General features: G+C 57.7%; 3 protein-coding genes across 8 annotated transcripts; 1 reads left to right on the top strand and 2 right to left on the bottom strand.

The window, feature by feature from the left end:
• Window positions 1–1,627: 1,627 nt before the first annotated feature.
• On the bottom strand, window positions 1,628–6,999 carry FBXO2 (F-box protein 2). Its single transcript, XM_037165704.2, has 6 exons — window positions 6,874–6,999; window positions 3,534–3,890; window positions 2,979–3,108; window positions 2,816–2,911; window positions 2,248–2,386; window positions 1,628–2,053 (listed from the first exon to the last, which is right to left on the bottom strand). The coding sequence occupies exons 1-6, from the start codon at window positions 6,893–6,895 to the stop codon at window positions 1,919–1,921; spliced, it is 879 nt and encodes a 292-aa protein (XP_037021599.1). The 5' UTR covers window positions 6,896–6,999; the 3' UTR covers window positions 1,628–1,918.
• A 443-nt stretch (window positions 7,000–7,442) lies between these two features.
• On the top strand, window positions 7,443–21,762 carry LOC119064101 (uncharacterized). Its single transcript, XM_053660132.1, has 14 exons — window positions 7,443–7,549; window positions 8,337–8,625; window positions 9,754–9,880; window positions 10,029–10,124; window positions 10,230–10,365; window positions 11,247–11,425; window positions 15,203–15,222; window positions 15,283–15,391; window positions 15,553–15,731; window positions 17,631–17,930; window positions 19,560–19,686; window positions 20,145–20,240; window positions 21,101–21,236; window positions 21,356–21,762. The coding sequence occupies exons 1-14, from the start codon at window positions 7,544–7,546 to the stop codon at window positions 21,557–21,559; spliced, it is 2,004 nt and encodes a 667-aa protein (XP_053516107.1). The 5' UTR covers window positions 7,443–7,543; the 3' UTR covers window positions 21,560–21,762.
• Window positions 21,763–21,875: 113 nt separating this feature from the next.
• On the bottom strand, window positions 21,876–26,942 carry MAD2L2 (mitotic arrest deficient 2 like 2). Of its 6 annotated transcripts, none has more exons than XM_037165691.2 (9): window positions 26,824–26,942; window positions 26,012–26,063; window positions 25,804–25,922; window positions 24,737–24,808; window positions 24,251–24,351; window positions 23,409–23,503; window positions 23,019–23,092; window positions 22,459–22,551; window positions 21,876–22,214 (listed from the first exon to the last, which is right to left on the bottom strand). In XM_037165691.2, the coding sequence occupies exons 2-9, from the start codon at window positions 26,049–26,051 to the stop codon at window positions 22,173–22,175; spliced, it is 636 nt and encodes a 211-aa protein (XP_037021586.1). In that variant the 5' UTR covers window positions 26,052–26,063; window positions 26,824–26,942; the 3' UTR covers window positions 21,876–22,172. The 6 variants fall into 6 exon arrangements, with proteins under 6 accessions (XP_037021586.1, XP_037021585.1, XP_037021587.1 ...); XM_037165690.2 differs by lacking the exon at window positions 26,824–26,942 and adding an exon at window positions 26,735–26,817; XM_037165692.2 differs by lacking the exon at window positions 26,824–26,942 and adding an exon at window positions 26,549–26,621.
• Window positions 26,943–27,747: the final 805 nt, after the last annotated feature.

Here is a 27,747-nt window from a genome sequence, read left to right as displayed (position 1 = left end):
TCACTGCACGCTTGTCCCCGGCCCTCACCAGTGCCCTTGGCTTTCACTGGTGGCCACATGCACAGCAACTCCAGTGTCTCCAGCCCATAGCTCCAGACACTGCACAGGCCTCTTTCCTGACTCCCTGTGGGGGGGGGGGGAGCTCCCCCACTGCAACATCTTCCATGCCCCCCAAATTCCCACCCTGACACCCAGTCCTCACAAGCACGCAGGCCCACTGATGTCTCAGTCCAGCCTCCCCCCACAGCCCCCAGGCAGGCTCTGGTCCTCTCCCGACTCATCCCCGTCTGGCCCCCCCCCATGCCCACCCTAGTCCCTCACCCCAAAGCTTCCCATTGCCTGTCACTCCTGTACTTAAAACTGGGAGCTCACAGGGGTGAACCTCTTCCTCTGTGAATCCTCATCAAACTGGACCTCCTGGCCCACTGGCAGCGCAGGTGGGTGTGGACAATGCCTTCCACCCCCCCGAGTGTAAAATCCCCAAGAAAGGACTGGGGTGCCCAGGGAGCAGGGGCTGTGCTCCCACCTCAGAGCTGGACATTCTCTGAGGTCAGGGCTTTGCCCTCCCCTATCCCATCAGACTGAGGATGTCCCCAGAGCAGGGACTACGCCTCCACCATTAGACTGGAGACCCCGCAGGACACCAGATAAATCCCCTCCCAGGGTGCCACCTCCTCAGTGTAGCCAGGATGATGGCTCTTCCTGGGACAAGGAGTGTCTTGCTCACCGATGTCACTTCAGGGCCCTGCACAGGGCCTGGCAATGACAGGGACTTCAGGGACCATGAGTGAACGGATGGGTGGATGAATGAACCATTGAAGGAGTGCAGGCAGGCCCCTGCCTAAACCTTGCAGGAGGTTAGCTAGCAGGAGGCATCGGGGCTCAGAAGCAAAGGAAGACCAGAGCAGCATGGGGATTTTACTGGTCCCCACGGTGGACAGAGCAGATGTCTCAGGACCCTGCACCAGCCTGGACAAGCAGCTGAGAGTCCTGAGGAGGGGCCGGGTTTCAGAGCTGCTGGGGAGGCCAGAGAGAGCCTGGCCCAGAGCCTGGCGCCACACCCATCCCTCCTTCCCTCCCTTCAAACTGGTGCCAGGGGCCAGGCCGCCGCCGGGGCGCAGAAAATGACCAATGAGACCAGATGCACATGGCTTCTGTGCTAGTCGATAGCAAGCCAGGGCGGAAAGCCTCAACGTGGGCACAAACCAAAAGGGATGCCAAGCTGACCCTTTCTGTGCTCCCCTACCCACACCTCCCCATCCCCCACCCCAGGTCATGGGCGTCTATCCCTGAGCTCAAGAGAACTCGTACCCCAGATGAGGTGTTGCCATCACCCATGGGGATCAAGAAAGGCCTGCAGGGTGCCCCCCTTCCATGCTGGCCTCTGGGCAGCTTGGGTGTCAGTCAGGCGCCAGGCACAGCTCCCCACTCCTTGGCCTCACAATCCCAGCCTTTGTCCGCGGCCCGGGCCTGGCTGGCTCTGCCCCCGGCCCAATGGGCTCTGGAAACCCAAGCAGCTGGAGCCCCACCAAGTATTTTTCCAGGCTGAGCCAGGGGCCCTCAGGAGACAGGGCAGGGTGCAAAGGGATGGGTGTTCATTCATCCGTTCCTTCATTCATTTCTTCCTTGAACAAATAGTATTTATTGAACGTCCACGTTGTGGCAGGCACTGTGCTGGGGGTGGGGGATTCAGTGGTGGGCCCAGTCCAGGCCCAAGCCTTCACCCATCCTATTTTCCAGGTGCAAATATATGCCAGCAAAATCCTTCTCTACCTGTGTGGGGGCTGGGCTTGGAGTAAGGGGCAGAGAGGAGTGCATGGGGTGGGGGTGGGGGAGGTGTGGGTGCTACCCCTAAGGCCTATCTACGCCGGGCCTCTGCCCATCCCCCGCAGCTGCCGGGGGATGGAGGAGGGATCACTCAGGGCTCCACCCACACGCTGCTGTTGGTCACCCGGGCCCCGAACCAGCCCTTCCAGTAGACGGAGTCCTGCCCCCCGTGCTCGAAGCGGACGAAGCGAACGCCGGGCCCGTAGTCGGTGAAAGTGTGGGAGATCTGTGGGGTGAGGAGAAAGGTCAGTCTTGGGGCACCGAGGCCTTCCCTGGCCACCCCACCCGGTCCTCTGACTCGCCCCTGACCCCGCTGGATCTCTCAGCCCCTGGGCGCTCTCCCCACTAGTCGCCCCTTCCAGCCCCGCCCCGCCCATTACATCCAGATCCCGCCTCGCGGCCCCAAGTCTTCGAGCTCACCTCGATCCAACCCCCGTTGTCGTCCGTTTGCGGCACCGCCACCTGCCCGCTGTTGAACTCAGCCAGCACGTCTTCGTGCTCCGACAGCAGCTTCACCGTGAGCTCATACACGCAGCCTGCATCGCTGCGACCGGAGTACCTGCCCCAGGGAGGGAGCGAGAGCAGAGGTGGGCCTCAGCCTGTAGGCCTGGCCATCTACAGCAGGTAACCCTGCCGACCCTGCTGCCAGCGTCCCCATCTTACAGATGAGGAAACTGAGGCCAGGAAGAGAAAGTGACTTGCCGAAGGTCCAAACCCCAGGGCTAAAACTCAAATGGGCCAGACCCAACCTTGGGCCCAAAGCCAAAGCCAAAGCCAGCCCACAAAGACATGATTGGTTTGGACAGTAGAGGGAGTAAAACAAAACAAAACAAACAAACAAAATGCCAGCTTTCAGGAAGAAAGGTGGATTTCACCTTCTCCTGGAGACAGGTTCCACGTGGCCACCACCAAGGGGAGACAGTGGCCCTCCAAGCAGGGGCGTGGCTTTAGTCCCCACCCCCCAACCCAGTCCCGCGGGGTCGCTTACCAGTCCTTCACCACGATGGCCGGCTGAGTAGTGTCCAGCAGCTCCTCCCAGTAGCCCTCCGCCTGCAGGTCGATGACCTGCGCTTTCCGGCACCACCTGGGGGAAGTGGGTTAGGAAGGAGCCGAGGCCCCTTTCCCCTCCCCCGCCATCCCCGGCTCCTTACTCGAAGGAGGTAGCAAAGAACTTCTTGACGGTCTCATCGTGGATGAATTCCATCCCACAGTCTCCGGGCATTTCCTCCACCCTCCAGCCGTCCCCGCCATGCTCCACGTCGCACCAGCCCTCCAAGTCCTCTGTAGGAACACGACAGCCCCACCCTAGTCACCCAGTCCTCGTGATGGTGTGGCGGCGCTGGCTGTTGCCCCCATAGTCGGGTGCTGGGCCAACTGGCACTTTAATGCTGTCGGGTGGGAGACGATGGTGGGGTTGAATGGCAGGCACTTTCTGTTTGTCCCAGATTCTCTCTCCCTCCCTCCTGGGAGGGTCCCCTACAGGGCAAGTCTTGCCCTGGGTCACGGATGGTGGAAGGGCCTGGGAGAGAGACCCCCAGGGAACATGCAGACAGGGAAATAAGTGTGTTTATTGGGGCTATTCTGTACTGGGCATTGTGCCAAGTGCTCTCATTTCGCCCTCAAGCAGGCTGGCATTGTGCATGGCCCATTTCCCAGAGGGGGAAGCTGAGCCCCCCAGTCATCGGGTAGTAGGACCTGACCCTCACCTTCTCCGCACGGGTTGCGCAGCAAGTTGCGCCGCCTCTTGCTCAGGAAGTAGAACTGCTGCCAGTGGTCGCGCTCGTCCTCCGAGCCGCCCTCGGGCACCAGCCCCTCCTGCTGGCACTTGAGCAGCCACAGGGGGGCGCCGTCCACCAGCTCCTTCCAGCGCAGACACACCAGGCGGCACACCTGCACCAGCTCGGCGGCCGGCAGCTCCGCCAGCACGCGCAGCAGCAGCGGCTCCGGCAGCTCGTCCAGGAACGCCTCCGCCGCCTCCTCCTCCTCTCCGGCGCTCGCCTCCTCCAGGCACGCCTCCTCCTGCTGCTCCTCAGGGCTTGCCTCCTCAGGCTGGCCCACGCTCTCTGCGGGGGGCAAAGGGGTGGAGGGTCGTGACTGCCCCCAGCCTGTCTCCCTACAGGCCCCTGAACCGCTGTGTGTCCGGTATCCGCCCCCCCACTCAGCAGCTGAGGCCAGAGGTTCTGCAACCAGAAACCGGTGCCCAGTGGAAGTGGAGAAGGCCCAAGGGAACCAGGGCCCCGGACTAGCCCCAAGGCTGGAGAGCCTACTTAAAGGCCTCAGTCTTTCCTGCAAGGCCAGCGCACCCCATGCCTGAGTAGGTAACAGCAGCTGATAATATTTTTAACAGGACTGCCTTACATTTCACAGATGAAGTTCTTTAATCCTTCCGACCACCCTCTGAGATCCCCGCTCCTGTCACCTCCTCATGGAAGCCCTCCTGGACTTCCCCAATACATCGGCTCACCGCCAGAGTTCCAGTCCTTCCCAGATTTTGTCCTAGTCGGTGATGGTTTGTAAAACACCTTTTCTGGGACTAGATTGAGGGCACGAGGGCAGGAACAGGGTCTGGGGAACTTGCTGCTCTGTCCCCAGGGCCTGGCATCTGGCACACCGGCAGCAGCTCCCGTTTACTGGGCACTTAGCGAGTGTGGGCCTGTTCTGAGCATTTTAATTTCATCTACTCTTTAAAGCCTCACAGCATCTCTTCAGGCCTTTTCCTGTCACTGTCCCTGTTTCACTGATGAGGGCACAGAGGCACAGAGAGGTGAACTGGCTGAGGACGGCACAGCAAATGGGTGGTTGGAGCCTAGATTTGACCCCAGGCAGCCTGGCCCAGGGGCCATCTTTAGCCCTCACATGTCAATAAAACCCCTCCCTGAGTTAGGAGGCACCGCTGTGATTTTGATTCTGCAGATGGAAATGCTGAGACCCCAGGATGCACGATGGCTTGTCAAAGGTCACGCTGCTAGTATTAGGGAAGGGGACATGGGGAGCTGAGGCCCAAGGGGGAGGCAACCAGGGGGGTCCTTGATTGGGGGCAGGGCAGAGGGGCTCATTACAAGGCCCCATGTGTCAGACAGAGAGCTGTGATTCATGTTTGGGAAAGGAAGGCTTTTTCCGCTCCCAGCCCTCCGGTTCCTCGTCTATGGAATGCCGGGCCCTCAGACAGTGCTGACGTCCACAGCCCCTGCGGGACAAGGGCATTCTCAACGGTAAGGGAGTAGACAGATGTCAGGAGCTGCAGGCTAGACTGTCCTCTGGATCCCAGCTGGCCTCGGCCAGGCCACTGAAGCCTCAACTAAGCAGATACCAAGTGCCCAGTGTCTCTGGAGGAGGGAGACAGTGTGGGTAGGAGACGGGGCCACTCTGGGTGACAGAGAAGGCCACAGCTCTCAGACTCCGGGTGGGGGTTCCTAAGGGCTGAACCCTGGAAAGCCGAGGTGGTGGTGGAAATGGGCCGGGCACTGGGGAAGGGAACAGGCAGGGCCTGGGCCCAAGTCTGGGTGTCGCCAGGACCCCAGCCTGCCAGCCCCTCCACCTCCTCGCCGATGGCGTTTTCTCCCCTTCCCCACACAGTCAGACCCTTGGTTGTGGAATCGGGGTTTACCTCTTCAGAGCCCAGACTGCACAGTGGGTCCTCAATAGACTTTATTTGTGAGTCTTAGCATTCAGCACAGCACATTCCCTTCATTATTAGCATTTTTATTATTTATTTATTTTGCCACATCTGTATGATGTGGGGCTTTACCCCTTCCCTTTTGGCAAAGAGGAAGCTAAGGCCCGGAGACACTCCCTGGCTTCTCCCAAGCTACACTGCGGAACAGCGGGAAGTCCGAGAAGAACACGCCAGGCTCCGAAGCCACATCACCTGCCCATCCTGCTGCCCACAGCTCTCTGGGGAGCAGAGCCCAGTGTCCTCACCTCTCCACCCCTCCCCCTGCCCTGCCCTGGCCCTGGTGGACACCTGATGCTCCCCCGAAAGGTGCACCTCATCCAGTCCCTTCTCCTGGCCCCAGGCCTGGCACTTGAGGCCCCAGATCTGATTACAGGCCCCCCCCCTTGCTCAAGTGCACACAACTCCCCACATTGTTGCTGTCGGAAAGTTATCTGGCCCCTGGAAGCTGCCTCCAGGGCTGATTCACTCACCTGGATTGGGCCCCGGAGTCCAGGGAATAGCCGGGCCCTGAGAAAAAGCAGGAGCCCATTCTGGGGCCCTAGAAAAGGTGTGGGGGCCACAGAGGACTGGGAGTGGGAGCGAAGGAACTGGGATTTTCGGGGCCAGGAGAAGGGGGCTTGGCTGCCTGAGTGGGCATCAATCTGTTTCCCATTGCCTCCCCCAAGCAGTGCCCACTCTCAGACGGGCCTGCTGAGGAAGGGAGGGGGAGTCCGCAGTCCAGACTGGCTCCCACCCTGACTCAGCTGGCAACCCCTACAGGCCAAGCCGGCTCCGCCAGCTTGAAGGACGGGGGTCTCTGGTGCCAGACAAGATGACTGGGCAATCTCAGAGGGCCCCGAGTATTGGCGAGAGCTGATGCCTAACCTTCCCTCACTGCTGGCCCGGTCCCCACTGGGCACCTGGCCACCCAGATGAAGGGTGGTCCCTCCAGACAAGGGAACCCAGGAAAATGGGGTGGGGAGAGGCCAGTAACCCCAAGACACCCATGCAGATTCAGACAGCTCACCAGCCAGAGCTGGCAAGTGGAAGAAACTGATGGAAGGAAAGGGCGTGAGCCTCCTGCAGCCTCCTTCATCCTAGATGTCGCCCAGACCCCAGCCTGAAAAACCCTCAGAAAGCTGGGAGGCGGGAACGTGGAATTATTTCTATGCTGTTTCCTGGGTAAATGGAAACCCGGCGGAGTCCTTCCTCCCTGCCTGTCACCTCTCGAGGCCTCAGAGGACTATGCTCTTTTGAGACTGTGTCAAGGGCTTTGCTCAGGTGAAAGTTTTCAGCGCTGGGTTTCAGCGCCCCCGCCCTTGTAGCTCTCGCCTGCCTGCCCCGGTCTCCCCTCCCAGGCTGAGCTAGTGGGCCCAGGCTGCGGTAGCTACCTGGGTCACCGTCTCCGTCCATCGCTGCGGAGGGCGATCGCAAGGAGGAGGAGCCGGAGCGCTGCGAGGCTGCCCGGGTCCCTAGGCGTCGGCGAGTCTAGGTGCTGCCTGCGTCTGGGTCGGGTCCCGGCCCGCTGCGCCTCTTAAAGGCCCCTGCCTCCGCCCCCGCCCCGCCTTTGGCCCCGCGCCGGGCCGCCGGGCAGTCCGGAGCTGTCCGCCTGGGGCCTGAGGCTGCAGGTTCCTCGGCGGACCCGGGAGGCCGGGAAGGATCAAGAATAATTTTTATTTTTTTGTTTGCTGGCTTATTTTATTTTTAATGGGGGGGGGGGCCGATCTGAGCCTTCTCCGGGCGCCCTTCTGAGTTGGCTGTCGGGAGGAGGACGCGAGGGGACGGGGAAGAGTCTGGGTCACGCGGAGGGTGCGGGGCATGCAGCCAAGCGAAGGGGAGGGCAGAGGCTCCTCCCGACACCCCCACCCGGGGTAATTTTCCTACTTCGCGGTGGGGGGGCGCGTCCCAGGTCCACGCACCCAGGCGCACGCCGGCGCGGCTCGGCGCAGGGAGGGGAGCGGGCGGTGGAGGCGGGGCCGGGGCCGGGCCGCGCACCCGGCAACCGCAGGCGGAAGCCGGCTCAGCTTGTGCGACCCAGTGGGATCTCGCCCCGGTGGCCGAATGCAGGTGACCAGCGGGAGTGGGCACGGGGGTGACCGCGGCAGGGGCGTGGGCCGGGCAGCCGGCTCTGCGGTTCCCGGCCCCGCCGCTGTGCGTGGAGGGAGGCCCGACTCGAAAAGTCTCAGGCCGCCGGCGCAGCGCGGTGCGGCCTCCAGCGGTGGCGCGAGCGGAAACCCGGGCAGGGGTCTTCCTCGATGTGTAGGGGTCCGAGTCACGACTTTGGGGGACTTGTTAAAGTCGCGACGCGGAATAGGAGGCCGAAGGCGCGCAAGGGGACCCGGAGCTGGAGCCCGGACACGGGAATGGGGGTGGGGGAATAGGCAAGGCCTTTCCATTGCCCACCCCTTCCCCAGTCCCAGCTGGGCAGACCATGTCCACTGCTGTCTTGAGAATGTCACTGGAGCCCTTCGGACCTCCGTCTGAGACAATAAGTGTTGCTGCCCCCAACATCTCCCCTCTCTCAGTTGATGGAGAGAATGGAGAAGGCACGGGACAGACTGGACTGTTCTGCGGGGCCGCGCTCTGCTGCTTTCATTCTACAGGCTATTGGCCTATTGAAAAAAGCCGCCTCTAGAATCGGAGAAGACTGGCTCCCGTCTGTGCGTCTTCGGGCAGATCCAGCCATCCGTCCGTGGGCCTCCTTAAGCCTCCTTTACAGAGGAGGACACCGAGGCTCAGAAAGGCACAGTGACTTTCCTGAGACAGTAAATGTCAGGCCCGGGATAGGAACCTCCGCCACCACAGGGTGCAGGGAGAGGGCTTGGTCTGGAGCCCAGCTTTTCAATATCCACAGGAAAGCGTCTGGAAGCCAGGAGCCATGGCGGTGGGGAATATCAACGAGCTGCCGGAGACCATCCTGCTGGAACTGTTCACACACGTGCCCGCCCGCCAGCTGCTGCTGCGCTGCCGCCTGGTCTGCAGCCTCTGGCGTGACCTCATTGACCTCGTCACCCTCTGGAAGCGCAAGTGCCTGCGGGAGGGCTTCATCAGCGAGGACTGGGACCAGCCCGTGGCGGACTGGAAGATCTTCTACTTCCTACAGAGCCTGCACAGGAACCTCCTGCACAACCCGTGCGCAGAAGGTGGGGCGCAGAGTGGGTCCAGCTTGCTCCCAACACACACACTGTCGGGATACCTGCTAACATTTATTAAGCACTTACTATGCGCTAGGCACTTGCAGTTAACTCCTTTAATCCTCTCACAATAACCCTAAAAGGTGGGTACTGGTAGCATGCCCATTTTTCAGAGATGCAAACTGAAGCCAAGAGTGGCATTTCTTATTTTACCCTTAAGATTTCTTCCCCAGTGACCTTTCCTAGGAGAGAGAATGTTGGCCCGTTAGGACTAATTGTGTCTCAGACACAAGACCAGCAAGTCAGCCTCCAGGGCTAGTTCCACTAGGATGGTCACCAAGGTCAAAAGGGGCTGGGCTTATGGAAGAATGACAGAGCCAGTCCTTTCCGGCACGTTTCAACAACAGATTAAACAAGCCCTCTGCAGTCATCCAGAGCTCCCTTGTCCCCTCGCTGTGGTGAATTTGTCGGCTGCACACCGGCATGGGGAGGTGGGAACATGCCAAATTCCGGAGCAACGTGGTGATAAAACAAACAACTCCAAGCTCTCCAGAGCTGTTGGAGGCCTGCCTCACTGGATCCCCGCAACAGCCTTGTTCTTGCCCAGCAGCGGGTACACTATGGTCTGTGAGTCAGATCTGGTGCAGAAGCTAAGAATAGTTTTTACAGTTTTAAAGTGTTAACAAAAAGCGTACTATGTAACAGAGACAGTGCCCACAAAACCTAAAGTATTTTGGCCCTTGACAGAAAGTTTGCCACTTCCTATTCTTGGCCCCAGTTTCTAGAAAACAAAACCAAGGCTCAGAGAGGGAAGGCAACTTGCCTAGGGTCACACAGCCCAGTATTGGCAGAGGCAGGACTAGACCCAGATCTGGGCAATGTCAGAGTGTTCTGCATCATCAGAGGGGCTGCTGCTCCTTCATAGCATCGTGTGTCTCAGGCTTGCAGAGGAAATCACCTACCACGGTGCCTGACCCAGGAAGCTGCTCGTTTGAGGCAGGCGTTACCGGTCTGCAGTGTTCTGTGGCAGGAATGCAGGGCTGGGGGGCAACTGCTGGGGTCCAGGGAGAAGGGGCCCTTGGGAGACTGTGACCATGGAAGGGCATCCCCTTGATGTGCCCGGTGCTTTCCTGCCAGAGGGATTTGAGTTCTGGAGCCTGGATGTGAATGGAGGTGATGAGTGGAAGGTAGAAGATCTCTCTCGAGACCAGAGGAAGGAATTCCCCAATGACCAGGTCAAGAAATACTTCGTGACTTCTTATTAGTAAGATCCAAGGTCAGGGGGTCTTGGGGTGAGGGGGGAGCCCAAGTCACTGCACCCCGGGGTCTCTCCTGCTCTGGGCAGGCAGTCCTAGCCTTCCAGCGCCCTAGTGGTGAGCCTCAGCCCCTCCCACCCTCCGCCCACCCCCCAGCACCTGCCTCAAGTCCCAGGTGGTGGACCTCAAGGCCGAAGGGTATTGGGAGGAACTGATGGACACCACACGACCGGACATCAAGGTCAAGGACTGGTGAGTGCCCAGGGTGAGGGTTTGGGGGGGCTCTGCCACTCAGGCGCCCCACCCCCACCTGCCCCCCATCTCCAAGGCCCTAACGGGCCTTCCCCCTGCCTGCAGGTTCGCAGCAAGGCCGGACTGCGGGTCCAAGTACCAGCTGTGCGTTCAGCTCCTGTCGTCAGCACACGCGCCTCTGGGGACCTTCCAGCCAGACCCAGCAACGATCCAGCAGAAGAGCGATGCCAAGTGGAGGGAGGTATGTGGGCCGGGAAGAGGGCAGGAGCACACTGCTCGTGGCCGAGACCACAGGCAGACAGGTCTGGGCTCAAATCCCAGCTCTGCTGCTTCTCACCTGGGCTTCGCCGCTCTGAGCTCTGAAAGACCTCAGCGACGTGATGCCGGTAAAGCCACGTTCAAAAGGCTATTATTACCTACTAATGTTGATGGTCACTGCTGCCTCCGTGCTGGCAGGTGACAGCAAATGGTCAGCAAACATTTTCTGAAAAAGCTAGATGGAAACACTGCAGGCTTTGCAGGCCGTGCCGTCCCTGTTACAGTTATTCAACTCTTGGACTCCGCAGCTGCAACACAGCTGCAGCGAGTGGGCATGTCTGTGTTCCAGTCAGACTTACAAAAAAAAGTAGGTGGGGGGCCAGCTCCGGATCTGGGCCAGTGGTGTCCAGGAGACTTCCTGCGGTGATAGAAATGATCTGTCTGCACTGTCCTGTGTGGTAGCCAGTAGCCACTTAATAAGAGCCAGTTCCCAGTGTGACTGAGGCACTGAATGTTTGAGTTCACTTAATGTTAACTAATTTTAAACTAAATGGCTACATGTGCCCATGACGACTGAACTGGACATCCTTTGAAAGCTTGAGAAATTGCCTTGGTCATTCTGTCCTGCGCTGGGATCCTCCAGGATTTTACTCCATTTTGCAGATGAGGAAACTAAGGCACAGAGGGGGGAGATGGTCTGCCCAGCAGCTCAGAGTTAGAACTGGAACTCAGTTCCGCTGACTCCTGCACCAGCACTAAGATAGCAGACGCCCCCTGGCCCCTGCTGCCCCTCAGGCGGCACTGCCCTCAAAGGTCACCTCCTCTGACCTCACTCCCTCCCTCCCTCCCCCTGCCCCCTCCCAGGTCTCCCACACTTTCTCCAACTACCCGCCCGGCGTCCGCTACATCTGGTTTCAGCACGGCGGTGTGGACACCCACTACTGGGCCGGCTGGTACGGCCCGAGGGTCACCAACAGCAGCATCACCATCGGGCCCCCCGCCGCCCTGATGTCTCCGAGCCCCCATGCACAGAACGCTGACTGGTAAACTGTTGTCAGAGGAAAGCTGGGCTTGGGAAAGGGAGGTGGGCCAGGCTTCCCCGGAGCGCCTAGTTCAGCCTTGCTTCCCACCTGCCTCTTCATGGAGCCTCGCCATTTGTGCTGCCTTCACGTGCTGTGGACAGCCCATCCGAGGGCTCGACCTGAACGATGAGGGCGCAGGCATTTAGGAGATGGGGCCCCTGAGGTCAGGGAGGTATAGGGTGTTCCCCCAGGGCCCTCCCCCAGACCCCGTGAGGGTGGGTCTCCAGGCTCAGATGGCAGCCGAGACCTGGGTTTCTACCTTCCCCTTCTGGGCCTTTCTCCGCATCTCTTTTGGGGCCCCTCGAAGCAGGGGCAGAGTCTAGGACATCTGGCCAGCCTGTGGCTGCCCTGGATAGTGCAGATGCTGGCAGGTGACGGTGTCGCTCAGACGGGCCTGAGAGTGGAAGGAGGGCTCTGCTGTTCCTAAGCTCTCGCTCTGCCCGCCGGCTCTGAGTGGTGGCTGAGGGCCAGAGGCTGGTGCCTGGTCTGAGACGGGCAGGCCCGGGGTGGGGTGGAGTCCACGCCGGGTCTGGGCTGTCCTCACCGTCGGTGACTCCCCAGAAGCCAGATGGGGCGGGGCTCTCCAGAAGACCTCCAGAATCTTGTACCTGGTAACACAGGGCAGGTGGATGCAGGATCGGGCTGTGATTCTGGGAGCTAGGATGTGTGGGCATAGGATGAGTGGGGTGGGGTTTTCAAGGACCACCCGTCCATCTCCGTGTCTGGACCAGGCCCCCACCCACCCTTGGAACTGCCATTCATAGGCCCTCCCCACCCTGCTCTCTGCTTCTCCCTCCCGCTGGAAGGACACCAGTGCTCTGACCCCACCCCTGCCAAATGCAACCAAATAAAAGGCCTTCCCAGCCCAACTCGTGCCCTGTGGTCTCTGGGGGGGGGGGCAAAGTTCATGGGAGGCCCCAGACCTGTCAAAGGAGCAGCATGTGTGGCCTCTGTCCAAGGAACAGAGAGGGGTTGGCATTGCAGGAGCCGTGCCATGGGAGAACCAGGGTCCCGGGACAGACCCCTCCATGAGCTGCAAATACCTGGCCCCAGTAGCCATCGGCCTAGCTAACTTCCACTGTGGCCTGGCAGCCAGCCTGGGGCGGGGCGAGTGGCTGTCTCCTGGCAGCCCTTGCATGCACCTCACACTGGGTCAGCGGGGTCATCCCAGCCCTGCTCGCAGTGGGTTAACTTACTCTTCCCAGAGCTTCAATGACATTAGATAAAGCCAAGGCACTTGGTTCTCAGTGGGTGCTCAGTGAGCACTGTTAGATGAGGGCCTCGGCCGAGGCAGGGACCACCACTCAACACCTGTATGGCAATTTAGCAGAGGATGCCCTTCCTTGGAGAACATACAGCCCTAACAAGGAGTTAATGGGATCTGGCCAGGCACCCTGATGCTGTGCACAGCCTGCGCAACTCTTTCTGGTTCCCCAAAGGACCAGGTACTTGGTCATTATTTGTACAATGAAGGATCAGTGAATTTAATCCAGACAAGCACGCAGAGAGATTTTTACTTTTTAAAAATAATTTATTATGCCATTAGTTGTCCCATTCCCCCCTTCATTCCCCTCCACCCTGCACACCCCCTCCCACCCACATTCCCCCCTTTAGTTCATGTCCATGTGTCATAAGTTCTTTAGCTTCTACACTTCCCACACTACTCTTGCCCTCCTCCTGTCTATTTTCTCCCCACCGTCTATGTTACTTATTCTCTGTATATTCTCCCCACTTCTCCTCCTCCCACTCCCCTTTTGCTCATCCTCCATGTGATCTCCATTTCTGTGGCTCCACTCCTGTTTCAGCTGTCTGCTTAGTTTGCTTTTGTTTTAGGTGTGGTTGTTAATAACTGTGAGTTTGCTGTCCTTTCACTGTTCATATTTTTATCTTCTTTTTCTTAGATAAGTTCCTTTAACATTTCATATAATAAGGGCTTGGTGATGATGAACTCTAACTTGACCTCATCTGAGAAGTGCTTTATTTGCCCTTCCATTCTAAATGAAAGCTTTGCTCGATAGAGCAATCTTGGATGTAGGTCCTTGCCTTTTATGACTTGGAATACTTCTTTCCAGCCCCTTCTTGCCTGTAAGGTCTCTTTTGAGAAGTCAGCTGACAGTCTGATGGGAACTCCTTTGTAGGTGACTGTCCCCTTATCTCTTGCTGCTTCTAGGATTCTCTCCTTCATTTTAATCTTGGCTAATGTAATTATGATGTGCCTTGGTGTGTTGCTTCTTGGGTCCAACTTCTTTGGGACTCTCTGAGCTTCCTGGACTTCCTGGCAGTCTATTGCCTTTGCCAGATTGGGGAAGTTCTCCTTTATTATTTGTTCAAATAACTTTTCCATGTGTTGCTCGTCCTCTTTCCCTTCTGGTACCCCTATAACTTGGATGTTGGAACATGTAAAGATGTCCTGGAGGTTCCTAAGCCTCTCCTCATTTTTTTGAATTCTTGTTCATTCTTTTCTGTTTGGTTGTTTCTTCCTTCTGGTCCACTCCATTGATTTGAGTCCCAATTTTCTTTCCATCACTATTGGTTCTCTATGCATTTCCCTTCATTTCACTTAGTGTAGCCTTCGTTTTTTCATCTAATTTGCAACCAAAATCAACCAGTTCTGTGAGCATCCTGATCACCAGTGTTTTAAACCATGCATCTGATAGGTTGGCTATCTCTTGGTCGCTTAAAAAAGTATTGGCTCTGGGGTTTTTTGTTCTTCTGTCTGAGCCATATTTTTTTGGCTCACGCCTATTATGTATGAGGGGCGGAGCCTTAGGTGTTCACCAGGGCAGGGCAACCCAGTCACTGGGTTGTGATGCTGCATGTGGGGGCGGGGTCAGAGAGGGACCAGTGGCACTTGTTCTGCTCTCTCTCAGGTTTCAGTCCCCTTTGCAGCATCCCACACCCTTTCTGGTGCTGGTTCCTGGGTGGCTGGGCTTGTGTGTGTTCTAGGACCCTGTGGGTCTCTCCCTCGAATTCTGTGAGGCTGGGAGTCTCTCCCAGCACCTTCTCAGTGGGTGCTTTTAGGCTTTATTTCCCTTCCCTGGGGCCCTGGGTTGCAGGTCTGTCTTGCTGCCTGTTTTTGCCTGCTTTATATGCATATGAATGTGTGACTGAGCCTCCTCACTGGGTCTGCTCCTTTCCTCCCTGTGCCCAGGGTCCGCCAGCCAAGGCCTTTTCCTGCCCTGACCCCTCTCCGCCTGCCGCCGACTCCGCCCCTCTCATGGGTCTGGATGAATGGTTGTTAGACTTCTGTAGTCAATTTTCTGTCAGTTCTGGTTGGTTTTTTGGTTCTAAATCTTTGTTGTCCTTAATTTTGGTTGTGCGAGGAGGTACAGTTCCCACCTATGCCTCCATTTTGTCCAGAAGTCAGATTTTTTTACCTTTGAGTAAATGGAGGCCTGCCGGAGGTCAAGCCCTAGGGAAGGTAGGAGCCAGGCCTAGCTTGACCTTCACATTCAGCAATTACCCTCCAGGGGGCCCACTGGCCCAGAGGTCCCCTCCTCTCACCTCCTTTCCCTACCTGGGAAGCAAGTTAAGAAAGAGGTCTGAGGCGGAGGTGGTGCAGGGTGGGGTGTTTAGGGGGCTGGTTAGGACCAGCCGCCTCGGGTTGGGGGCGGGGAGCAAAGGGAAAAAATGGATCCCAGCGGCTGCTGAGCTGCCCCCCACCTGGGGGGAAAGGCTGATGCTTAGAAAAGGAAGACCTCCGGTGCCTGGGGCAGCCCCCGAAACCTTTTTCCATAGCGTCAGCCCCCTGCGGCCAGGTCCTGACCTCAGGCGGGGCTGGTTGACGCAGCGCGTGCGTCAGTGAGGGGCGGGGCCAGAGCGCTGGAGCGAGGCGCAGGCCTGTCCCGCCCTGCCTGGCATCCCGCCCCCTACGCCGCTCTCCGCTAACCCGGAGTGCAGGCAGGGGGCGACGGGTGCGGCGAAGGGGTGAGTGTCCATAGTCGGGAAACGGGTAAACCTGGGGCATTACCCGCGGACGCTGTGTCCGGAGCGGCGGAGGGGCCGGGAGGGCCTCCCGGGACCACGGGGTGGGGTTCCGGCGGGGTGCGGGGCTGGTCGAGCGCTGCGCGGAATCCCCTGTCGCCTAGTCGTGACTCCCGCTCCGTCTTGGCCTGCGGGCTGCCCCAAAACGCGCCGTACCTCCCGGCCCACACTTCGTGGGTGAGACCCACGCCGGCAGATGAATTGGGACCAGCCGGCACGCCCATGTCTGCGGAGCCTAGAACCAGCGCCTGCTTTTTCCGAGCCAAAGCTTCTGCTTTCGAAGGTGCTTTGAGTAGTTGTTGGGAGGGTCCAGGGACACAAGGCCAGTGCGTGATGCCGGGCGGGCACGTGGGAAGCCCAGTAAGTGCGAGGCGGCTTATTTGGGCTGGCGTGAATGTTCTAGGGTGGGCTCCCCTTCCGAGGCCCACCACCACCGCGCAGTCAGGCTTCACGCAGGACACGAGGCCCACGAAGGACGGAAACTAAGGGTAGGGGGAGTGATAACAGGCGACCAGAGACCGGCCTTTGAATGCCAAAGTGAGGAGTTCCTGGTACCTAACTCAGAGCCCAGCGACTTTTACTTAGCCAGGGGTGTCCAACCTGCAGCCCCTGGCCGTATACAGTCCAGGGTGGCTAGGAATTTACAACACAAAATTGTAGATTTACTTAAAACATTTTTTTTTTGCACATCAGTTTTTGTTAGTGTTTGTGTATTTATGTGTGGCCCAAGACAACTCTTCTTCCAGCGTGACCCAGAGATGCCAAAAGGTTGGACACCCCTGTCTCGGTCCTAGACAGTACTTTTAGAAGTTGCCCGCGTTAAAATCTCACAGGTTTCATTTTTTTTAAATGTTTACAGTTCCTCCTGAAAAATTAGACCTGGCTACGTGAGAGTTTTTATCCATCACAGTATTTTGCGTAGTGCCTTACTTATGTCTGTTTTTCTCTGCGGTCCTGAAACACCGTCCCCTGGGCAGGAACCAGGGCGCATGCACCCACCCTTCTTCCGCCCTGCTCCCCCAAACAGGAGCTTAGAGAAGATGCTGAACTGCCTCTTCTTCCCAGTCTTTATGGGACATGAGAAGTCTTCCTGGTGTGGGTGCAGAATGTTCCCTCCCCCACCCCTGGGGCAGGAGGTGGGGGGTGGGAATCTGCTCAGAGGGCTTCCTGACCAGACCCCTCAGGGATCTGGTAAGGGATCTTGCCTTACCAGGCATGATCCAGGCTACTGTGAGTCAAAACCCTTGTGCAATTTAGGTGTGGAGGCAGGGAAGCCTTGGGGACAGGTAGCTAGCTGTACAACTGCGTACTTTGACTTGCTTTTGGTTTTGCTTTTGCTTTTGGTTTTAGTCCAATGATAGAAGTAACAAAGTCCTGTGCCAAATGCTTTCTTAGCTGCTCCTGCTTCTCTAAGGTTGGGACACTTATCACCTCCTTTTCACAGCTTCACAAGTTAGTCACTGCAGATCCGGATTCAAACCCAGGCAGCCTTGCTCTGGGTCCCCAAAGCGCTTTTTGGTTTCTGGGCCTTTCACAGTGGCTCTGGCCTGACTGCCGCCCCAGAAGGGAAGGGGCGCACTCACTTGGGTGCTTAACACATCTGGCTTCCAGGCCAAAGAAAGTAGTTTGTTCCTTAGTGCCAGCTAGCCTTACCAGTTAATCAAGTTGTGACATAGTAATAAAGATTTGATAACAGTGAATTCACAACACTGAAACATCACCACAAACCCTTACAGAGCTCCCAGATGTCACTGTGGCACTGGCAGAATCTTACTGTGCACCAATTTAAAATTAGGCAATTATTTTTTTTAATGGAAGGGAAAGCTCTCTTAAAAAATTAGTCCGGCTCTGGCCAGGTTGGTTAGTGCCATCCAATTACACCAAGGTTGCAGATTCGCTTCTCCATCCTGGGTCAGGGCACATGCAAGAAGCAGCCAATGAATGCACAGATAAGTGGAACAGCAAATTGATGTTTCTCTCTTCCTCCTCCCCTCTCAAATCAATCTTAAAAATGAGTCTGTATTTTGAGGGCCTTCTGTGAACTGGAAGGCTGCTCTAACACGTCGGTCTTGACCTCCCACTTCACAACAGACGCAGGATTAGGAGTCCCTGGCCCGGGACCCTAGGGATCTGAGGCGGCCACCTCCTTGGTCAATGCTGTGACTGCTGTTGCCCCCCACAGGCCTGTGCCCGCACCTCGCCCCCACCGCAGCAATGGCCCTGGTCAGCATCAATGAGCTGCTGCCAGAGAACATCTTGCTGGAGGTGTTCACGTACGTGCCAGCACGTCAGCTGCTGCTGCGCTGCCGGCCTGTCTGCAGCTTCTGGCGTGACCTCATTGATGTCGTGACCCTGTGGAAACGCAAGAGCCTGCAGGAGGGCTTCATCACCGAGGACTGGGACGAGCCTGTGGCAGACTGGAAGGTCTTCTATTTTTTGTGCAGCCTCCGCCGGAACCTCCTGCGCAACCCGTGTGCTGAAGGTGGGCTGCTTCCTTGTCAAACCCTCAGGACCTTTGCACACTACCCGGAATGTTCTCTCAGAACCTAATGCCCACCATGCTTCCTTGGTTCCTGTTCATTCTTGAGGTCTCAGTTCAGGGACCTGCCCTGGCCCATCTAAAACCAGTGTTCCCTGCCTCTGTCCACCACCTCCACTTAGTTCCTTCCTAGAACTTTTCATAACCTAGAATCACCTTTCTGTCTCTTTTCCTTGTCACAAACTTCATGCTTGCCTCTCTATATCCAGAGTCCACAACACCTCCACACAGCAGGTGCTCGAGAAGCCTCTGTTGAATAAACAAACTGCAGGTCCCCCTTTAGCTCAGTCTGAGCTGCCTCTGTGCCAGGCACTATCCTGAGCTCTTCCCAAATGTGAATACCCTCCCTTATCCCAATTATACGAAGAAAATGAGGGTTTTCAGAGGTGGCTGCAGTCATATAACTTGAGGTCCGTTTATCTCGAGTTCCCTTGTATTCACCAGGGTTTTTTCCCTTCATGCAGCCACCTAGCGCGTACCAGGCACCGAGCTCCTTTTGGGGGCTACAGCAGCAGCTGATTGAGAGGCACTGGCTGTGTACCTGGAATCCCTCTCACCTGGGTCCCAGGAGCTGGCCCATTAAGGCAGGTCAGCTGCATCGTGCAGATGGGAACATTAGGCCCCAAGCAAGACGGGTGTCCTTCCTGGAGACCCAGAAACGCCCAGCTGCCAAAGGCCCTCAGGCCCCTCAGCATCGCCATAGCCAGCGCCCCAACACTCCGAGCTCTCCACTGGCCCCAGGTTCCTCTCGGAAGCTGCCCAGCCAGGCCACCGGCTCAACTTCTGGCCTCCTGTGCTGCCCATCTGGTTCTGTACTGCAGAGGCTCTAGGCACCTGCGTAATGGGTGCAGTGCAGGCCCCTTGTAGAGGAAGCAAGGGAGGGATTTGGGAAGGCTCCCCTGGTGATCATTCTGGAAAGCCCTGGTGAGAAACAGCTGTTGTGGGAACGGCTTCTCAGCTCGGTCTGAAGAGGGGACCGGAACCTACTGGCCCCAGCTGGTGGGAATCATCCCACAAACGGGGCCACTGCATACCACCAGCCCAGCCATTACCCCTCCTGCCCAGGCGGAGGTTTCCTGGAACCCCCCCCCCAACAAACCTATCAGTGGTCCTCATGCCCCTCAGATCTCAGTGACATGGTTAGGACACCTGGGAGCAATGTCAGTTGTCCCTTTGGGACATATTCACGTGAGCCAATAAGAACAAAAGTATCATCCCCATTTAATGTTCTGAGAACTGAAACTTCGGTATTTCCCAGAGATCGCCAGCAACATCAAACTGAGAAAAGGTGAGGTTTTGCCCCAGCCTCACGTGAGAAGTCAAGCTAGTGAAGGACAAAGCGGGAGGGGGCGGATCCCAGACCAGAAGCGATACCCTGGGGACAGGTGGGAGTGGGCTGGAGGAGCTGAGCTTTGTCGGGGTGTTCCCAGGTGCAGGTGGGGTGCGCAGCTTGAGCTCTGAGAGGACAAGCAGGCCCCCCTTTCGGCGCCCCCTCCTCCTCCCTCCCAGGACCAGAGGGGGAGGGCCGGGCCGGGCTGCGCGTTTGCATTTACCCAGCTCTGACTCTCCCAGAGGGTATGACATCCTGGCATATCGACTCCAATGGGGGCGACCAGTGGAAGGTGGAGAGCTTACCGGGAGACCACGGGACAGACTTTCCTGGCCCCAAAGTCAACAAGTACTTCGTCACATCCTATGAGTAAGACACACTGAACCTACCAGGCTGGGTTGCCGGGAAGAGCGCCGGGACACCTTTTGCCAAACCCCAGGCCTACCTCCTCAGGGGCTCGTGAAGCTCAGAGCCTACTGCCTGGGGCAGAAGTAACTCTGACTGGGGGTGGAGCCCAGGAGGCTGGGAGCCCCTGGGGCAGTTAGGCTGTCAGGGTGTGTACAGGCTTCCCTAACCCAGGAGTGTGAATTCCCTGGGGCCCCGGGAGACTGGGCCTAGGAACTGGGATCAAATGCTGCCCAGGGCAAAGCGGGCAAACTCCCTGCATGTTTCTTATGGGTCTATGCCGAGCTAGGAGCCAGAGTCAGCACCAACCAGCAGCTGTCCTGCAGCGGTCAGGGGACACTGCTGGGTCCCCTGAACCACCTCCTGGGTCCAGGCCCTGCAGAGCACACCTGGGAATGCAAGCCTCTCCCTCCGCTCCCTAGGTTATGCCTCAAGTCCCAGCTGGTGGACCTCAAAGCCGAGGGCTACTGGGAGGAGCTGATGGACAAGTTCCGGCCTGACATTGTGGTGACAGACTGGTGAGTCCAGCCAGGGCCCCACACTCCGAGTCCTCCACTTTTCCTTAAACACCTGGGGTGAGTGCCTGTTCTGTGCCCAGTAGCGTCCTATAGCAAGGGCCACCCCCCTCCCATCGCCAGACCTAGCACTTGCTCATCCAGTAGCACCTTCCAGCCTTCCTACCACCCTGTGTTAGCAGTGGACGTTGACCCCACTTTACAGATGGGGAGACTGAGGTCTACAGATGAGTTGTCACGAACAAGCCCTGGAGCAACAGCCAGCCAAGATCCAGCCTACCCGGACCTCACAGTGCTCACATGCCCTGTCTGCCTCCCTGCCCCTTGTCACTGTGTAGCCCACACCTCTCAAGTCCCTTCTCTGTACACAGCTGTGCCAGGCTCTGACTTGGCCCACGGCAGAAGCAGGACACCAGTCCCAGCCAGCGTCACCACTCTGAGGGTGGAGGGGCGGACAGAGATTTGGGGGGTTGGGTGGGGACAGCTGGGCTGAGTGGAGGGCGAGCTATGTGTCAGCCCCGACTGCCTGGGCCACCCCTCCCTTAACCTCCCCCGGAGTCCACAGCCTGGCCCCCGGCAACGTGCAGGTGACACCGCTCTGACAGCCTGGGCGTTCATCTCTGTGCTCTGCTTTTTAAGGTGAACTCTTCTCTGAAATACCCCAAAGGGTTGCCCTTTTCTCAGTAACTAAGGCCCAGCCCAGGCAGACTGCTTCCCAAGGTCCAGGGAGCGCTGAAGGTGGGCCTCGTGGGCTGCACAGGAAATGAACCTCAAGAGCTCCAATGTGTAGGCCTGCTGCCTGCCCACCACCAGGGCCGCCCGTGGTCTTGGGGTACACAGTCCTGAGCCCCACCCTCACCTAGGTTCGCCGCTAGAGCAGACTGCGGCTGTACCTACAGCATCCGAGTGCAGCTGGTCTCGGCCGACTATATCACCTTGGCAACCTTTGAGCCCCCGCCTGTGACCATCCATCAGTGGAACGATGCCACGTGGACAGAGGTGAGGCCTCCACTGCTTGCCTGCCACCCACTTCTCTCGGGGCCTGCACTGCCCGGAGCACTGCCACCTGGAACTCGCCCTCCCCATCCTGGTGGTAACTTCCTCTGCCCTCCCTTCAGGTCACCCACACCTTCTCGGATTACCCCCCCGGCGTTCGCCACATCCTCTTCCAGCACGGGGGCACAGACACCCAGTTCTGGGCAGGCTGGTACGGGCCACGCGTCACCAACAGCAGCATCGTCATCAGCCCTAAGATGACCAGGAGCCCGGCGCCCTCCACAGCCCAGCCCAGGCCCAAGGTAGGGGAGGAAGGGAAATGCTGACTTGCCCTCCCTCCGCCTCATTTCTGCAGGCCCTCCTGACAGTGTCATCTGACAGCTACTTATCCGTCCGTCTCTGCCAGCCCAGGGACCTCCTGCCACAGTTCTAACCTTAGGCAAACCCACCAGATTGTAGTAACTTCCTCTGACAACTTACTGTTCAACATAGCCCTGCTCTTTTGTCAAAATAAATGTTTTCAGTAAAACCAGCCTGGGTTGTGTCTGGGGGGTGGGGGTCCCCAGCACTTTGATGGAGAAGTGGCCCTTTCCCCAGGTGGATTTGGCTGCATCTGTCCCTCCCACTACCAGTAGTGAGAGCCCAGGTCGGCCCTTGGGGCCCTTTATTGAAACAACGCACAGCATAGTATTTGAGACAGTGTTGGCCGGCGAACCCCCAGGAGGCCGAGGAATGCAGGTCCCACGTCCTTCCTGCCCTTCTGGGGGGAGTTCCTCCATGAAGACAGCCAGCCCTGAGCAGCCCGGCGCTGGAGAGCGAGCAGTCCATACACAGAGGCAATAAGAGCACTTGGAATCGGGGGGGCCCTGCAGCACTGCCCGAGGCTGAGGGCCCCCAGAGTCCGACAGTTGTGGCATCTGCAGCAGGGCAGACACACCCTCAGCTGCTTTTATGAGCTCGTTCTTCCACGTAGAGCTGCATCTAATGGACAGGAACAAACAGCCGCGTCAGGGGGGCGGCCACATCGGGGCCTGTGTGATGGGCCCACAGGCCCCTGGCAGGCAGCTCTCTGCCAAGGGTCAGGCTGGATGGCCACAGCCAGAAGTGAAGGGAAAGGGGATGGGAGGAGCCTTACACCAGCACTCCCTGGAAATGTCCCCCAGGCCTTGTCCACAAGGCCTCAGCACACCCTAAATAAAGCATACCCGGTCCTCACACAGCTCACCTTTAAAATGTCCGACGTCATGGTTTTTAGGGGTATCAGCCGGGGGTCATGCATGTGGACGTCCTGCTCATCTGCCAGGATCCAGGGGAAGTCCTGGGGAGGGAGTCGAGGGGAGAGGGTAAAGGGGAGCTGGAACCTGGACTGCCCTCCTTTGGTCCCCCCACCAGACTTTGGGGAGCATCAGAATCACCAGGGAAGCGCAGATTCCCAGGCTCCTCCACAGGACAGGCCAGGTCTGTAGGTCAGAGCTGGGCTGGGAACCCAAGTAACTTAATAAGCCCTAAGCACCAATTCTGAAACTAGTGGGCAAGGACCCCCCCCCCCGGAGAACCCTCACCAAGCCAGCAGCCCCATCATCCAGCCCCACCCCTCCCTGACAAATGGCAGGCCTCTAGCCACGCAGTTAACACACAGAAGGAGCCCCCTGGGTGCCAGGGACTGTCATAAGCCATGTGACTAGTGCAGCAGCTATGGGCAGCACCCTGCCCACTGGAAGTGTGGTGGCATCTGCTTATCAGAGCCTCCCAGCTGTCCCCCTGCCCAGACCAGTGTCATCTCACCTTGATGACCTGGATCTTCTCCATGTTGCGAGTGGCCGCTTCCCTCGTGTGCACCAACACTGTGAAAGTACAGCCTGAAGAGGCGAGCGTTGGGTCACACCCAGGCCACACCATGCCTGCCACTCGGCTTAGTCTCTTCCCCCCTCCCTAGCTGACTCAGCAGCCCCACAGACTGGAGTGGAAACCAAATGTTAGACACAGTCAGCAGGCAGATGGAAGCCAGGGTGGCGTCAACCAGGGAAGCTTCCTGGAGGAAGTAGACTTTCAAAGGAGTTGTAAATGGCAGGAAGGGACGGGGCTCAGTGCAGCCAAACAGGGACTTGAGAACGCTGACCAACCCAAGGTAGCCACGGAAACACCCAGGGAAAAGGCAGCAGGAGGGGAGCACACCTGGGGGGTTGTGGTCCAGGACAGCGTCACACACGCTGATCTTCAGGATAAAGGCTCGGAGCAGCTGCTCCACGTGAGACAGCAGGGAGTCTGAGCTGGAAAGGAAAGGATGGCCTCCCATCACACGGGTGCCCCCCTCCCGCCAGCATGCAGTCAGCCTGGGAAGCAAACCAGGGGGTCCAGGGCCCCTCTAGTCCTCCTGAGAGTTTTGACTTCTTAAGAGCCTGGCTACCTATCATCTGGGAAGTTTAAAACCAACACAGAGCCCCACCCCAGACTAGTTAAGTCAGGATGCAGGGAAGGGAGGAAGGGATTCCCTACAGGTAGTTCCTATATGCTGATATCCCCCCCACCCCCACTCCAGACTGGGAACTAAGACCTGGAGCCCGAGGGAAAGGGCCTGCCCAAGGCCATACTAGGACAGAGACGGATTTTATTGTCCTGACCTCACCACCGGAAGCCAGCAGCCGACCAGCCAACATTCCTGCCCAAGGAATGTTGACTAGAGACTATACCACTTGACTGGGAGGTTAATACACTGGTCATGGCCTGGCTCTGGGAGACCCTGGGTTGTTCATGCCACATCTCTGGGCCTCAGTTTCTCCATCTCTGTAAGATGAGGCTGGGACTAGCCATTCACCAGTGCTGTGGTTTTCTAGGTATGGCACTGGAGGACCTCCATGTAACCTGTGTGAGGTCCCGAGACCACTTGGCGGCCTGCCTGTTGGGTTGGCACGTCTTGCATTTTTCCGAGGTACTAGGAGCTGCCTTAAAGGGGTGAGGGAAGGGCGTTCCTAGGGACCTCGCACCATTGGCAGGGGGGTGGTGGGGTGGCCACTCACCTGATAGACAGCAGAGGAGGCTGGGTGATTTCAAAGACGAACTTCTCTACTGGACGGTGCTCTTTGTCCAAAATTACCACCACCACTTTCTCCACATCATTCTGCAAGGACAGGAATCCCCTACTCCAGAAGTGGGTGCCCCACCCACCACCGCCCCGCCCTGCCCAAGGAAGGAATGGAAAGGGCACACTCACGGCCCTGCTCAGCCTCTAGGCCGAGGGCCCCCAAGAGCCCAGAAGTCTGAGAAGTTCAAGTAGGCACTCCCAGACATGAGAGGTACGGGCTGAGGGGAGAGACTACTGGACCCCTTAGGGGTCCTAGGACATCTCGGAGAGCAGGACAAAACAGGAGGAGAAAACCCTAAGGGGCCAAGCCCAGGCAGAACTTAGGGATGGGAGTGAGAACACAGAACCCTCCCAGGGAGGCCCCACTCATGGAACCATCCCATATTGGGGCTAAGATGGGTTGGGGGGCCGGTGGCCTCACCTTCTCCAGGAGCGGCTTGACACAGTGCAGCGTGTCCTGGATGTACTGGTTCAGCTCCGGGTGGCAGGACATCTGCACACGATGCCGCGGTGGCTGGTGAGGCCCGCAGCACCAGTGGGGAACACCCACCATCCCTTCCAGGAGCCCAGGCCTGTCTGTTTGGAGAGGCCCAGCAGTTCCCTGGAGCTTCCCACCAAAGAGACCAACCTCGCATCATGGAGCTAAGAACTCTGAATTAGCCACAGAAGCAGATGAGTTAGAGGATAAGAATTTAGTCTCAACATTGGCACTCAGCATTAGAGTTTGCTAATGTAGGGTCCTTTGGCTCCTCCAGAGTCTGAAAAAATCCTAAATTGTATGTATTTGGGTATATGGGCATTTTTTCCACAGAAGGGATCCAGAAATGGAATCAGTTTTCAAAAGTTTAGAATCTGGAACTAAGGAGCTGTATGGCCTCAGCCAAATTACTTCTCTGAGCTTTAATAAACTTTACCCATGAAGATCTCAAAGAAAAAGTGAGAATTAAATAAGAGAGTATCTAGTCGGTACTCAGTAAGTGCTGTTCTCTTTTCCTTTCCCTCTACACCCTTTAAGCTTCCACAACCTTCCAGTATTCAGTCATTCATTCCAATGTTTACTGAGTATCTTCCAAGGGGCAGGCACTTCTAGAGACCAGGAGTAGAGTAGCTTAACGCTTTGTCTCCCTTTTAACCTGCAATTAGGGAAAGTGAGGGCAGGAAGCAAGTGCCTGAGGTTTACAGGAGTCCTGTTCCCAAACCAACCGTTGACCTTCTGCTTCAAGAACCCTCAAAGTATAATCATGCCCCAAGGCAACTCGAACCTGAAGGCCTGGTCCCTAACTTCTGGAGGGGCTGGAAGGAGCTGAACCACTGCAAAGAGGGGTGGGAGTGGCTACCAGTAGCTGCAAGAACCTGGGAGGCAAGACCCCCGGTGCTGCAGAAAGGGGGTTGGGCCTGAAACTGGAACATAATTTTAAAATCCTCTCTCTACCCACTCTATGATTGGAATGTGACCCAGTGGCTCCAAGCCAGCAGTGGGGGACTCACCTGGACAGGCACGTTGTACTTCTTTCGCTTCTGGAAAATGCCCACCGGGTAGACCTCCCGCACGTAGAGGATTAGGTGCACAGCCACCTCCAAGAACTCGCAGAGCACGTCAGCCACCACTGCGAGGGGGCAGAACCCGGTATGTTCTGGGAAGCCCGCCGGCCCAGGTCCTCCCTCGCCCCCAGGTAGGCAGGTCCAGCATCCCTACCTTGGCCAAAGTTGAGGTCCTGTCGCGTGAGCGTAGTCATTTTTCCCGCCTCCTAGGGGTGGGACAGAAGGGGGGGGGTTGTTCCAAAGGTCCAGTCAGCCACAGGGCCCGCCAGCCTCAACAGCTCCTCCCCTCCGCCCGCGGGGAATGGGGCAGGACTCCCCAGAACACAGAATCAGGGCAGCTGCGAATGACCCCCCTACACTGGCGTCACAACTCTGGGCATCAGCTGCCCCTGGGTCAGCCTGCTTTCATTGGCACTTCACCAAATGTCTCGTGGCAGGTGGTAGAAAAGGCCAGAGCTGTGCGGGCAAAAAGGACCGCAGAGGTAACCGCAGGATGCTTAGGGCGGGGAGCAGAAAGCTGGACACGCGGGAGGAGAAACTCCGCTAGAATAAGGCTCCACCCTCTCCATGGCCCGACCCCTTCCCGAAGGGAATCCCGCCCCTCTCCCCTCCCCTGGTACCGGCTCTGGCCTTGGTTGCCTGCAGGAGGCCCGGCCCCCGCACAGGGAACCACGGATTCAGCCACTTGCACCTCCAGCTCAATCCGCGCGGCCCGGGCGCCGCTTCGTGACGTCCGTAGCGCCGCGGCGGGTCTTAGAGCGCGCTTCGAGCCACGCCCACTCCCCCCCCCGCGGCCGGAGCGGGGGCGGAAGAGGCGGGGCCAGCCTTGGGGCTGGAGAGCCCCCGGGCCCGAATCGGATAATATTGCGCTAGCCACCAGGTTTCAATTTTGAGTGTGCGAGATAGAAGATAACTTTGGCCTCCGCGTCAGATCGCTACGAATCTTCTCCAGAACATTTCTCTCACTTTAGGAGGCGCGGTAAGGAGGTGGGTACGAGCTGCTGATGCGAAACAGATGGAGGTCACAGCTGGGAACTCTGGACAGCGACATCTACTGCTAGTTCCGGAATCGCGGTTCCCGGCCTCAGCTGCCCAACCGAAAGCGAATCCGCCGGCTCCTGGGCGGGGAGAGGGGCGGACGAGGGTGCACCTGGGAGGCCGCTACCCCCTCCCGGAACTTGTACAGCCTGGCTTTACCTCCCAAGAAGAAAAAAACCTCCTTGGCCCACGCATCAAAACAATAGCTGGCCTTCATGGAGGTTCATCCGTGTGCCAGACGCTGCACTAACTGTGTGTACATGGATCATATCACTAAATTCTCAAAACAATTCTACGCGAGTTAGTCTCATTGTCCCCATTTTACAAATGAGCCAACCAGGTGTAGAGGGTGGAGTAAAACATCACACAACGATTGGGGGAGGGGCGCTCAGAACCGCGTTCTGCCCCTCCACTTTACAGCTCTGGAATCACCCCCTCCCTACCCCCATAGATTCCTGAAAGGTATTAATGTTAAAATGATTACTAGCAAGGCCTGAGCACTTATTGAATGCCAAGCGCTGATTTCTTTAATTCCCTCATTAGCCCTAGGAGCTAAACGCCCATTACACAGCCCCACTTACAGATGGTAAAGCAGGCACAGCGATGTTCCCTAATTTGCCGAAATGGCACGTTTGGAATACAAACCCAGTTCTGACTTCTATTCAGATTTCAGCTTACTTTCAGCCCCTTTACTTTACGGGTGGGGAAATGAAGATCAGAGAAATGGCTGTGGAGGCAGGAAAAACCAAGTCAGAACCAGAAGCCCAGGGACCTTGTCCCTGACCTCAGAGAGCTTGTCAGAAGTCTCACCGATCTGTGGGACACAGATCGAGCCACGAATGTGGGAGACCC

The sequence above is a fragment of the Artibeus jamaicensis genome, unplaced genomic scaffold (genome assembly GCF_021234435.1).
Source record: "Artibeus jamaicensis isolate MK-2021 breed Jamaican fruit bat unplaced genomic scaffold, CSHL_Jam_final scaffold_847, whole genome shotgun sequence".
Taxonomy (NCBI): Eukaryota; Metazoa; Chordata; class Mammalia; order Chiroptera; family Phyllostomidae; genus Artibeus; species Artibeus jamaicensis.
Note: the sequence above shows the minus strand (reverse complement) of the source record. Positions and strands in the feature narration are given on the sequence as shown.

Coding starts and splice junctions, on each gene's coding strand:
- FBXO2 (XM_037165704.2), bottom strand. CDS start 6,895: ATGGACGGAGACGGTGACCCAG. Junction 3,109..3,533: donor GCGCAACCCGTGCGGAGAAG/GTGAGGGTCAGG, acceptor GTGTTCCTACAG/AGGACTTGGAGGGCTGGTGC. Junction 2,912..2,978: donor TTCTTTGCTACCTCCTTCGA/GTAAGGAGCCGG, acceptor CACTTCCCCCAG/GTGGTGCCGGAAAGCGCAGG.
- LOC119064101 (XM_053660132.1), top strand. Junction 9,881..10,028: donor TACTTCGTGACTTCTTATTA/GTAAGATCCAAG, acceptor CCCACCCCCCAG/CACCTGCCTCAAGTCCCAGG. Junction 15,223..15,282: donor CGTCAGCCCCCTGCGGCCAG/GTCCTGACCTCA, acceptor GGGCGGGGCCAG/AGCGCTGGAGCGAGGCGCAG.
- MAD2L2 (XM_037165691.2), bottom strand. CDS start 26,051: ATGACTACGCTCACGCGACAGGACCTCAACTTTGGCCAAG. Junction 25,923..26,011: donor GGACCTCAACTTTGGCCAAG/GTAGGGATGCTG, acceptor GCCCCCTCGCAG/TGGTGGCTGACGTGCTCTGC. Junction 22,552..23,018: donor AGAAGATCCAGGTCATCAAG/GTGAGATGACAC, acceptor CTCCCTCCCCAG/GACTTCCCCTGGATCCTGGC.